Source organism: Mastomys coucha, unplaced genomic scaffold (assembly GCF_008632895.1).
Source record: "Mastomys coucha isolate ucsf_1 unplaced genomic scaffold, UCSF_Mcou_1 pScaffold22, whole genome shotgun sequence".
Taxonomy (NCBI): domain Eukaryota; kingdom Metazoa; phylum Chordata; class Mammalia; order Rodentia; family Muridae; genus Mastomys; species Mastomys coucha.
Genome location: NW_022196905.1, coordinates 207,339,970 through 207,353,062, shown reverse-complemented (window position 1 = coordinate 207,353,062; position 13,093 = coordinate 207,339,970). Strand labels below are relative to the sequence as shown.

The 13,093-nt window shown below is 43.2% G+C and overlaps 1 protein-coding gene across 4 annotated transcripts in view; it reads right to left on the bottom strand.

The window, feature by feature from the left end:
• Positions 1-1,114: 1,114 nt before the first annotated feature.
• The window catches only part of Sh2d4a (SH2 domain containing 4A), a 59,815-nt gene continuing 47,836 nt past the window's right edge, over positions 1,115-13,093 (bottom strand). For all 4 annotated transcript variants that reach the window (XM_031339992.1, XM_031339994.1, XM_031339993.1 and 1 more), the window contains exons 8-9: positions 5,064-5,284; positions 1,115-4,470 (exon numbers count right to left, since the gene is read on the bottom strand). In XM_031339992.1, the coding sequence (XP_031195852.1) occupies positions 4,378-4,470; positions 5,064-5,284 (314 nt within the window). In that variant the 3' untranslated portion in view covers positions 1,115-4,377. The remainder of the gene's footprint in view (positions 4,471-5,063; positions 5,285-13,093) is intronic.

Here is a 13,093-nt window from a genome sequence, read left to right as displayed (position 1 = left end):
ATGCATCCTGAAATAAAATCATTTACTTTCTTCTCTACAAAAACTGAAGCAAGGAGCCGCTCTATAAATATCTATTGTGTATCCTATACTCAAAATAGTGAAAGCCACAGGCTGCATATGTGTGAGGGCCACAGATATGCCCAGATTCTAGTGCACTGAAAGGCATAGCTATATAGAAATAAGACATTGCGACTGTTTAGGCCACAAAGCAGTACTCACTGTCCTCTGCTTTAGTTCCTGCCTCCAGTTCTTTCAGTAACTGGTTATTTTTTGGATGTGTAAACAAAGTGAATTTTTTTTTCTCCCCCAAGTTGCTTTTGGTCATGGTGTTATCACAGCAATAGAAAGCAGACTAGAACAATGACTAGTGAATGACTAATGGACTAATGGCCTTAGCTCACATAGGAAAGTCTGGTTAGCTGGACAGTGGTGGCACACGTCTTTAATCCCAGCACTTGGGAGGCAGAGGCAGGTGGATTTTTGAGTTCGAGGCCAGCCTGGTCTACAGAGTGAGTTCCAGGACAGCCAGGGCTATACAAAGAAACCTGTCTCAAAAAAAAAAAAAAAAAAAAAAAAAAAAGGAAAGTCTGGTTATAGATGTCCTTAAGTGTATAGGGGGCAGGCTGCTCATGCTCTGTCTCTTTGGTCCTTTTAGTCTTGATTGTTCCTGTGTTCTTCCTTAGCCTAGATAAGATGTGGTTAACACTTCTTGGCCTGGCTTGCCCTGGCCATGAAAGTCTTAGATGACTGCTGCATGGAGTTTCCAGAATCTTACTGATGGAAAGAAAACTCAGTGTGGGTAGGGACTGGCAGTGTCCATGGGTCCAAGGCCCTGGGATTAGAAACCTGTGCAACAGCCTAAAGGCAACACCCCAGACCAAGAAAGCTTGAGCGGGAAGGGCAGGAATCTGGTCTGGTTGACACAGCAGCAAGAGCAGAGCAGGGTTAGACTCCACCTCAGACCACACCTCTTGCCAGAACCTCCGAGGACAGAGGATGAGTAGTCGGCCTTCCTCAGGCCATTTAGTTGAAATTCCCAATTCTATAAACCATTTTCCTACCCACAGGATTTCAAACATTCCTCCTGGCCATTGTATCACCAGTCACTAGACAGTTTATTCCTCTGCATGTTTATAACCGGTAAGAAAAAAACACTACAGAACTCTGAGTGTACACCTCCTGGTAATACATCAGGTTAACTGGATTGAGCTGTTTCTTAGTCTTCTTTCGGTTGCTTAACACAAATACATTTGGACACAGCCACACTTATTGCCTACAATACAATTTTAGGAAGAGGATAATGCTGGAGTCTCAAATGTCTTCAAAATTATCAGCGATTGAAGGATACTTTCAATTCATTCCACTGAGTAACAGAACACGGATCCTTATGCTTTCAGAGCTGGAGGAAAATAGAGGTCACTCAGTTCAAAGACCATTCCTGAGCAGTAAAACTGAGGATTGAGCAGTGTGGTGGTTGACTATGCTTGGCCCACGGGAAGTTGGCACTGTTAAGAATAGGTGTGGCCTTGTGGGAGGAAGTGTGTCACTATGCAGGTGGGCTTTGAGGCTCCTGTGCTCAGGTTGTGCCGAACAAGGAATGAGAGCTTCCTCTCTGACTTCCTGTGGGAGGCAATCCCCTTCTGCTGCCTGCAGATCAAGAAGGTAGGACTCTCAACACATCAGGCACCAGGTCTGCCAGCATGCTGCCATGATTCCTGCTGTGATGATAACAGACCTCACCTCTGTAAGTCAGCCCCAGTGACATGTTGTCCTTTGTAAGAGTTGCCATCGTCATGATGTCCCTTCTCAGAAATGAAACACAAACTAAGACGGAGAGTGTGATGCTTCATCTTGTCAATGTGGTTGGATTTAGGTTCACTGTGAGAAAACACCTCTGTTATGCTTGTGATGGTGTTCCCAGACAGATTTAGCCAAAGATGGAAGCCCTCCCCTGGATGCGTGCAATACTATCCATGGGCTGGGGTTGCAGACTGATTAAAAAAGGAGAGAGCTGTCATCTCTCTCTGCTTCCTAAAATGTGGGTCCTATGTGACAAGCTGCCACAGCTGCCCTACCACCATGCCTTCCCATCTTGATGGACGGCACTTTCACACCACACCCCGGAAATAAATCCTTCCTTCCTTAAGTTGCTTTTGTCAGGTATGTTTGTCACCACAATGAGGAAAAGTAACTAACTTAGATGGGTAAAGTGCCTATTCAAAATAATCAGGAAAAAGTGGAGATTCTGAGCCATGTTACAACACAGGGAAATGGCAGAGACATATATAAATTTAATAATACAATGGAATATTTCAAGAAACAGTTGGCTTTAATCTGAGTTTCAAAATTTTCCCACTAGAGTGCACATCAGCCTCTACTTTGGTACATTGTGCTTTGGAATTACTGAGTCACACAAAGGGCAGACTGCAGTGCCATCTACTTTAGTTAAAAGGCCAAGTTAAAAGAAAGCTGGCACTGATAGGCTTAGCGATGGGCCAAGTAACTCCCTCCCAGGAAAAAGGATGCTGAGTGACTCACAGATGCCCTGCTCAGCATCCAGAGGTTGGCCTCGCCTCATTGATGCTGGCCTAGGAATGGATGGAGGTTTTGATTTAAGGATAATGCAGGGTAGATTACTTGATGATTAAATCTGTGTCCCAGGGCTAGTCAGCATTACTTGGGGTCTTATTCCCATATCCTACTTTTATTTCCTCTTGAAGGTACACGCTATGCAGCAAAAAACAAGTCCATGAAACTCGTTCGGGATACATGGTTACATAAACTATTGTACTAGTTTTCTGAGGCTGCTGTAAAAAGTTGCCATGTATTCCGTGATTTAGAGGGTTATTATCTCACAATTCTAAAGCCTAGAAGGCTTACATAAAGGTACAAACAAGTATGAACAAAACCATGTTTCCTTCTAGAGTTCTAGGAAGAATCTGGCCCTGGGTCCTGCTGCCTTTCATAATCCCCACCATCCCCTGATCCCAGCTACATCACTCTACTGTCTGTTTCTGTGGTCCTTTGATCTTCATCCTTCTGTTTGTCTTTTTCTATATCTTCCTCTCTTATGCAGATGAAACTCATTAGATTTGGGGCCTATCTTACTTATCTTTTCTGAAAAGATTCTATTTCTATTTCAGTTCATACTCGAGGGGGGTGGGTGTCAGGACTTCACGTATTTTTGGTGTGGGAGAACCCTCAATGGGTGGTATCTGAACTACTCATTTATTCTGTTCTTCTCTTGGTATCCTGACCACACAAGTCCTCACATGGCCATGCACAGCATCCTTTATATTTACTTTCAGATAGAGGGGAGGGAGGAAGAGCAGAGTGAAGAAACAAACTCTAAGATTACTCAGGTGTCTTAGTGAGGGTTTCCAGTGCTGTGAAGAGACACCATGGCCAAGGCAACTCTTCTTATAAAGAACAACATTTAATTGGGGCTGGCTCGCAGATTCCAAGGCTCAGTCCTTTATCATCAATGCCGGTATGGCTGAGGAGTAGCTGAGAGTGCTGCATCTTGTTCCCAAGGAAACCAGAAGACTACATTTCTCAGGCAGCTAGGAGGAGGGTCTCAAAACCTACCTCCACAGTGACACATTCTTCCAACAAAGCCACACCTACTCCAACAAGGCCACACCTCCTAATAGTGCCACTCCCTATGGGCCAAGCATATTCCAACCCACACTCAGGGTTACTGTCACACTAAAACCTTTGGTTGTTTTTCTTTTTTTTTCTTTTGTTTTGTTTTGTTTGTTTGTTTGTATATGGTAAGTCTCTCATCCCAAGTCGTAAAACTTGCCTTTCAATTTACACTTGGGTCTTTCTCTTCTGTCTTCTATATCCTCATTCCAAAAGACACAAAAAGGGTGGTCTTTTGAAGACAATCTCACCCCTCAGTGGGGACATTTTTCCACCATTCTAAAGCCAAGATGAAAGTTCATACGCACAGAATACCGAGACCTTTGAGTGAATAACAAAAAGGGAGTGTGTAGATCATGAAATTGTTTACTTGTTCTTTTAAAGTAACATCTTAATTGCTAAAAATATTTCAGTGTAGCCTTGTCCTTTTTATCGTATATACATCATTATGGTCATATCCTTCAAGGTCCTATCCTTCATATTAGAATGTTGCTGACGTGGGTACCTTTCTCCCTTTTCCTTTCAGAATGAGGGTGAGAGAGAGGTAATATCTCTTTAAACTGAATCCAGCATTTATGCAGAAGACAGGCTTCAATGAAGACCTCACAGACATTGTTCACTGTTGGCTCTGCCACAGAGAGATTTTGGCATCACACACAAATGTCCATCTCAGAGGTGTCTGTTCGGAGCAGAACCCAGCTGGAGGCTGGAGGCTGGTCTGGATGGGAGTTGTCACTGGAAGAGCTCCAGGTAGTCCGGTAGCTTGTCTTGTTGACCACAGGGGTACAGAAGTAGTTCCTTCCCCAGAGAGGTTATGGGCTCCTCCTGTCAATCAAAGTGCAGGGTCATGAGGCAGCTGTATGGTAGATGTCCATGCTACCTCCTTAGGGGATATCACCCCTCTGCCCTGGGTTTATGTACATCTAGATTGACATATGACAATATTTTGGGGGGGGGCGCTTCGAGACAGGGTTTCTCTGTGTAGCTCTGGCTGTCCTGGAGCTCACTCTGTAGACCAGGCTGGCCTCGAACTCAGAAATCCGCCTGCCTCTGCCTCCCAAGTGCTGGGATTAAAGGCATGCGCCACCACTGCCTGGAGACATATGACAATATTAAAAAGGATTTTCCTCCTCCCAGTTTCCCTGTCCTACTGGAGCCCAAGTTCTAGCATAGGGCCATCCTCAGATATGATCAGAACATACATCTCTAGTATTCTCAGCTTCAATGGGATATCTCTGAGTATGCCAGGAGGATTTGAGAAAGGAAATACAATTAAGACTCCTCATTACCAGCAGACATCATGTGCCACCATCATCCCATTGCTTACCTTTGAGCTATATCCCTAGCTATGCCTTTCTTTGTTATATATCTATAGGACAATAATCCCTAATGCAAATTAAGCACACGAGTGGATTCACCTTGTGGTATTCAACCAAATCTGCCAGGGTAGCGTGCTGCAGCTGGTCCACACCCAGGAAGCTGTAAGAGTTGGCAGAAGCATCTATGAGGAAATGTTTGCAGCCTTCCTCGGACAGGTAGGACAGGGCGTAGCCCTTGATCTTTTCACTGACTCGGATCAGAAAACTGCCCGGCACGCCTGTGCTCAGAAGTTCGTTTGCTTTCTTTAATGTGAGAATCCCTGTGGGAAAGGGAGAAAAAGTCATATCAGTCAAGTCCCTACAAACTACTCCTCTGTTACACCTCCCTAAATGAGTAGAGTTTAATGAAAATCAGAATAAAATTCCATGTGTATTTTGAGGTCCTTGGGAATCAGAACAAAACAAAACTCCTGGTATTTAATTACTGGACAAACATAACATAAACGGACAGTTCGTCAACTTGACACAAAATAGAATGACATTGAAAGAAGGATCTTCAGTTAAAGAATTACCTCCATCAGGCAGGTCTGTGGGCTTGTCTGTGGGAGTATTTTCTTAGGGAATGATTGGTATGGGAGCCCTCTGTGGGTGGTACCACCCCTGGCAAGTGAGTTGTATAAGAAACCAAACTGAGCAAGACAGTAAGCAACATTCCTCCTTGCTCCTGCTTCTGTTCCTGCCTCCAGGTTCCTGCTATGAGTTCTTGCCCTATCTTCTCTCAGAGATGCATTGGGATTTGGAAGTTACAAGCCAGAATAAACCCTTTCTTCTCCAAGGTGCTTTTGGTCAGTATTTTTATCATAGCAACAGAGAAACAAACTAGAACAGATAGTAAAAGAACTGTATGACCCATTTGGGTCAACACAGGTTGTCTACCACGTATGAAAGTCTAGTAGGTTGTCCTGAGGGTGGCGCTGGGATTTTTCACTTCCAACTTGAACTTCAAGGTTCTTGTAGGGCCACACTACCTATCAGCAAGAACTCAGTGATGTTGGAAGTGATCTGACTTAGTTTAAAACAGTAGTTCTTGAACAGAATCACATGGGACAGGTTAAGCACTCCTGTTGTGAGTTTAAGGTGGTTTGCACAGAGAATGAACTGAAGGGTAAAACCAATCCAGAATGTGAGTAACACTACCTCATTGACTAGTGGATGAGATGGAACAGAAAGAGAAAGAAGAGAGGTGGTAGAGGGCTAGAGTTCTCTTTTCTCCACTTCCTGATCCAGGATGATGTGACTAGTCTCCGCCACACATTACCCATGTCAGTGTTTCCTGGTCCATCCTGATGTGAAGAGCCTCCATATCTCATTCCCACATTAGTTCTAACTTCCTTCGATAGAATAAGCAGGTGTGTACATGTGATGTCATGTGCGTGGTTTCCTGATATATACACATTCCTTAAAAGAAAGTTATTCTGGAAAATTATGACAAAACCTGGGCTAAGAGCATTTTCCTTTGAAATTAGGTGATATAGTAAGCATAAATCAAAGCACCTACAAACCTTCTAGCCTCTGCAACCATAGCCTATTAGACAAGATATTAGCACTATCTAATCTCCCCAGACACTCAAACACAGTAAAATGATTTTGTAGCAAACCCCAGGTCCGAATGTAATCTCCTCGCGCAGCACAGGCAGGCTCAAAGATGAGAACCATGCAAGCAGACTAGTTTGTAGAGGAGGGTAGTTTCTTCATATTTTCTTAGCTGGGGAATTCAATTTCCTTACCACACTCTCTTGCATCTAAAAACAAGGTTAATGTAGTAGATGCTTCACAGAAGCCCTTGGGGGTCAAGGGCAGTGGATACCTTTGAGGAGCCATGGCTACTGCCAGGCTCATGAAAAACATTCCTGTGGAAGACATGCAGGAGTTCGTGAGGACAATGCCAGACCCCAAAGTCAGGTACTTACAGACTTTGGATTTTCCTATGTGTGGCTCTAAGAATTATGAAAGATGTGGCTTCATTGCACTTCTCAATTTGTGACACCAAATAGGGCTGCCACCAGGGATTAGCCATCTTCACAGATTGTAAAAGAGACAAAGCCATCTGAGGTTCTAGGAGGGCTTCGTGACGGCAGAAGAAGCGAATGTCAGATTTCTTTTATTTATTTTGTAGGTTGGTTTGTTTTCTGAGACAGCATCTCTCTTCATAGCCACTGCTAGCCTGGAACCCATAGAGATCTCTCTGCCTTTGCTAGCATTAAAAGGCATTTGCCATCATGCCTGACTAGATTTCTTTTATTCAGTAAGTTTAATAGGATACATTTCTACCAGGAAAATGGCCTACATATTTTAATTTGCTTAGAAAGTAACAGAAGAATGTGAGATATCACTGCAGGAGGTCTCATGGCCAGCAACTAGCCCCAAAGGGCTGAGGAGCAGCTGCAGCTGCAATGTGTTCAAGTGTGAACACTTGGTGTGCAGGCCCATCGGGTGAAGGAGGTGAGACCAGAAGGAAGTATCCCACACCCTCTTCTCTGTGTAATGATGGGGTGTGGATACTTCTATCCAATGCCATGGAGTAGGGCATCCTGCAGTGATGGAAACGTCCTCTGTGTTGGCCAGGTGATTGCTGCCAGCCACAAGTATTTATTGAGACCTGAACTAGAGCTGGTACGGCTGTGGACTCAAATTTCAGTTTTATTTTGTTTATTTAGTTACTTGGCATGTGTGGTCAATAGCTACACTGGATTGTGTGATTTTTAGAAACTCTTTAGAGTGAAGGTTTGACCAGAACAGGAATACTGACTTCTGCCTAGAAGAGATCAACAGACCACAAAGAGATTCATAGGGACTTGGAAACCCCAGCATGCCTCTATTAAAAAGCCAAAGGGCAGAGAATACTCCACAGGAAGAAGCCAGGAGGAGGATCATTCCCACAGCACCTTCTGGAAAATTCCTACTCAATCTGCAAACAGAGAACATGAGGCATTTGGATGCCTCCTGGGCTGTTTACTCTGAACATGCAGAGCACCTGGCTCCCACATCCTCTGTGTGCTCAGAGGTGTAGGCTCACGGACAGCGCATTCCACAAGGACCATCTTGCCCTTCAACCCAATTCCATGTGACCTCCTAGCAATCAGGCAGCTCCCTCGCTGACATACTTTATATATGCAGCTGGAGAAGACCTAGCGAACTGATCTCATCTCACCATGGACACCTCTATGCAACTACTGCCTCTGGCTTCAGGATTGCTAGAATCAGGGGATGTGTGTCCTGTGTGAACTGCCACTGGCTGCTCAGCTTTACAACCTACTTACTATATTTAGAAAGTATATGTTTGGGTTAAATGAAAGATGACCACATAATAATGTAACCTGTTTCATTGAGCCTTTAAAGCAACCCCACAAGGAGGTAATATTATTACTCTGAAAGAAGCCTTAATTGGATGGAGAGAGAACTCAGGGGTACAGAGTCCTTGCAAAGAACCCTAAATTGCATTTCCAGTACAAACATGTGTGACAAACGCCTGTAACTCCAAGTATCCCTATGGCAGTCCCACGTGATCTAATACTCTCTCCTGGCCTTCTTGGACACCAGATATGTATGTGACTTCTGCCTAGAAGTATTGTATTGCATGTGGTGCAAATACATATGTGCAGGAAACACTCATAGAAATGAAATAAAAGTATTTTTTGAATGCCTCAAAAAGTGTTCACAGAGAACCACATAACATGAAAGGGTCCTTAGGTGGGTCAGGATAAGTGTATTGCTAGTTCTAGGCCTTGAGCTCATAGCCAAACTCCTAGCCACTCAACCATGATCCCTCCTCCTGGGGTGGTACAATGTGCTTCTGTTTCTATCTCACCTTTTGTTTAATCTTTTTGGTATACTAAGTAAGGAGAGTGGGGACTATCATCATCCCCATTTTGTAGCCAAGCAAGCTAAGTGAGGAGAGTCAATGCCCAGGTTGCAGGATCTTGCTCTGTTCTGGGTCCTCAGCTCCGGTATTTCGCTCTTTAACTCCCTGTGCTTGTGAAATTTCCCAAATATGTATTTTTATAAGAGGTGATCAGATCTACTCTGAGCAATTTACAAAAGATGCATTTCTCTTGAAATGTTGAGTGTGGTCGAGCCGGGTGTGCAGATCCTACTAGTGTACTATCTGCCACTCTCCTAAGTTCAGGGTTTGTGGTCTGAGGGCCAGTAGCCCTAGAGACTTCAGGCTACACTTGGGGCTGCCTCAGTACTATAGGACACTGTCGCCACTGCAGAGCTTTCCAAAGCCAGGCTGCTGCAGATCACCAGTGTCCTGGGCTGCCCTCTAATGCATCGCCTGGCACCTGTCTCCCTGTTTTTCTATCTGTGCTATACTTTTGCCTTTGCGCTTCCCCAAAATACATAAAAGGAGGTGCTATTAGAGAATAGTATTTGCAAAGGGACATGTCTCCTCTGTTAGGGTACCTCAGAGTCTCACATGCAAATCTACCTGTAGCATAGGATGAGGAGTAACTATTTTCTAGAAGTTACTTCCATCTCCAATGGCACCTGGAGTCTTTGCACATCTCTCCTACCACTCTATGCACTTTCAGCTCCTCCTGCAATTCCTGAGATTCCCTAGCATCTGCCCCAAATCCCAGCTATGGAGAGGTGAACATGACCAGAGCTCTTAAAATATTATCCCAATGTTTCTCTCATAGTTAAAGAACTAGAATTATCATTACTCATTCTCATTCGTTTTCATGGTTACACATATTACCTGACATTTCTTGCTCATCTCACACAGTTCTGAGTACTCTGTATCTATTGAAAGATTTGATTCTTACTCATTACCTACATCATACAGAAAAGTGACAGAAGTGCAGAAGTTGGGTCATGTGACTAAGCCCATATGGCTGACTGATGGCGTCTGAGATGTAAAGCCCTGCAGCTAACCCCATATGTGCACTCTTACCCACCACTTGTTTCTTTGGTTTTACTTTCCCTTTGTCATAAAGAAGTGGTGTTCATCATATGGTCATGGCAGGAAATATTGTAAGAGAGCATGTGCTGACCAAGAAAAGTCCAAGGACAAAGCTCGTGATTGCTTCAAGGCTATAGAATCTCTCTTCTATACAGATCTCAACGGGATCCCTGAAAGCAGAGGTACTATCTCTTCCACCAGAGGTACTTCCACCATAAAGACTGTACTGGCTACTGGCTGCTGGGTAACCCCCCAGCTCCAAAAGTACAAGAAACTGTAAGACTATGTCCTGAATAATAAGTACAATGCTTGCCTAACATGCTGGGTTCTATCTTTACAAGCACATGTGCAAGCATACACACACACACACACACACACACACACACAACTGGCATTTGTAACTCAAGTACATCATTTCCAACAATGGGGATTTTGAAATCCAAAGTCTGCTCTATTCTCATCATTAATATTAATCACAGTAACATCTTTGTAGCAAGTTCATGGCTCTGAGTCATTGATGAGAAAGATCAGGGTCTTCCAGGAAAGAACACCAGTATACAGCATTCTTTGCAGAAGCAATGGAACATCCCACAAAGAACCCGTGTAGCTTTAGCCCCTTTCTGTTTCATCTTCTCTAGTTCAGAAGTCTGAACAAACATAAGGTATATAATTAATAGAGAAATATAGATAATTATGAGACGTGCCTTGATGTTACTAATGTAAATGAAGTTTACATGTTAAATGGAGCATTGCTAGTTCCTCCAAGGGCACAAAGCCACCACCAGAGAACAAGCTTCCAGTTGCCCTCCCTGCCATACACAGTGGTGATTTGACGTTTTAAGGACAGGCCCTAAATAAGTACTTCCAGATGAGACAGCATTTTGCAGTAGTTAAGATCTGATTTGCTGAAGAACCACATGATCCTTGTGTAACTGTTTCTCAACGTGCTAAGACTGTGTGTGGTAAAGGAAAGGTAGGGCAGAGGCATCTGGTGCTGCTTCCCTTAAGCCAAACAAGCCCCTTGTCTGGGGGCTGTTGTGACTCTTCATACGTGTTGTGACTCTTCATACGTGTGACTTCCTTTGCTCTGCACAGAAACCTCTGCGCACACTTACCACCACCCTATGCACAAGGGAGAGAGTACAACTCACATAGTGGTGTTCTGGAAATTAAGTTCCAAAACTCCTCCCTTCTCTCATTTTCCTTCATTCCCACCCCTGTGAAGCAGAACTCGAAGGCTAGGACATTCAAAAACAACCATGTATATGGTATAAAATTAGAAAGTCACCACACATACCCCAACATAGGACAGGTCCAGGAAAGGCATGAGAAGACCTCTCACATTTACACCTCACACTGATCTTTGGCACAGAGGCCGCCTGTAACTACAGGAAACAAACAGGAACACATGAAACAGTGGGGGAAAAGGCCGAGGAGATGGTTGGGGTGGCTAAAAAGCCTGCTACATAATCAGAAGTCCTGAGTTCAGATTCGTACCACTCTCAAAGCTGGGTGTTGTATCTGATGTCCCAGTGCTGAAAAAGTGGAGACAGGCAGATGTCGGCTGGCCAGCAAGCAGCCCCAGATGAGTGAGAATCCTGACTTGGAAATGTGGAGAATGACAGTGGAAGAATCCGACCTTTGCGCACACGCGCACGGGCATGCAGACCAGCACTCGCATGCACATACAAATAAGTAATGTTAAGACCGTCAGGAAGGAGGGACGGGGGAACAGGGAAGCTGATAAGGGGGATGACTATCAGTAAAGTCAAATACACAAATGTAGGAAATGTCATAAGGGAAACCATCATTTCCTATGCTAACTAAAAATGTTTAAAAAACAAAATAAAAATGATTAAGATGATGAATTTTATGTAATATGAAATTTAACACAATAATAAATGGAAAGATGTCTATACACCCTGTATCTGTGAAAAAATGAATTGCAGGTTGGTTGTACATGATAGAAACAAACAAAAAAAAATCATAAAAAAGAAAACCTAACCTGAACAGCATTGAAATGAAAAATTGTGCCTCAAAATGTTCTACAGTGTAAAACGATAAACCATAGACTAGAAGGAAGTATAGCTGGCTCATATAATTGGTAAATGATTAGTGTTTAAAATATATAAAATTCTACAAAGCAAAACAAAAATTCAATAGATATCTTGGAAAATGATCAAAATATCCAAAAAATTGTTTAGAATTCTTGGCCAGCAAACATGAGGGGCTCAGGCTCATTGTGCTTCAGTACAAACACAATGATCACAATTCCACTGTGGGCCCACACTATGGAAGGAAATGGAATCAGGTAATATCAAGTGCTGGTACATACAAAGTAAAGAGGAAGCTTGGGAAGAGACGTAGGAATACACACTAAGGTACTGGCTTCCGAGGCATTGAGTCACATTCAATACAGATCGGGTGTGCATTGTTCAGCATGCCTGTCCACAAGAGTTTTGGATTTGGGAGGCTTTCAAGTGACAACATATTTTGGTAGAGCTACAAGGTGAACATTTAGAACCAGAAAATGGAGGAAATGAAACGTCCTACAATCTAAAATTTTTGAGCAACATGTTAGCTCAAGCTCTGGAGTGTTTCTGATTTGGGCTGTTTGGATTTAGGAATGTTCAACATGCATCCTTAAACATACATATGCCTCTCCTTTCCAGAAATTCTATATCTGGATATAGTCTGTGAAAAAACTATGATGTGTAGGTATGATGAGTCCTGTTCAAGGGTGATGTGAGGCCATTTTCTGTAGGAGTAACCAGTAAACACATACGCAGCTGCATTTCAGAAAGACAAAGTGTGAACCACCCTGTCTCCATTATGGGGATGTTTAATTCCGCCTTCCTAAAATGGAAGCCAAGGATGTCGGCTAACTGACTGCACATTTATTAACACATTATTTATTTATTGTATTATTTATTTGCATTTAACTACGATAAATATTTGTATAAGAATGAATCAACAACGATGTCATATTTATAAAATATTATGTGTAACACTGCACATTTGTGTTTTCTAGGCAAAGCTCCCACTGGGTTTTTAGCCCTGCCATGTCCTCTGGCTTTCTACAACTCTTTCAGACAGAGCTGCCAGTTCACATATTAGAATTCTTAATGACATCAGCTAACACTTCCAATTTTCATACCCTGCTGTT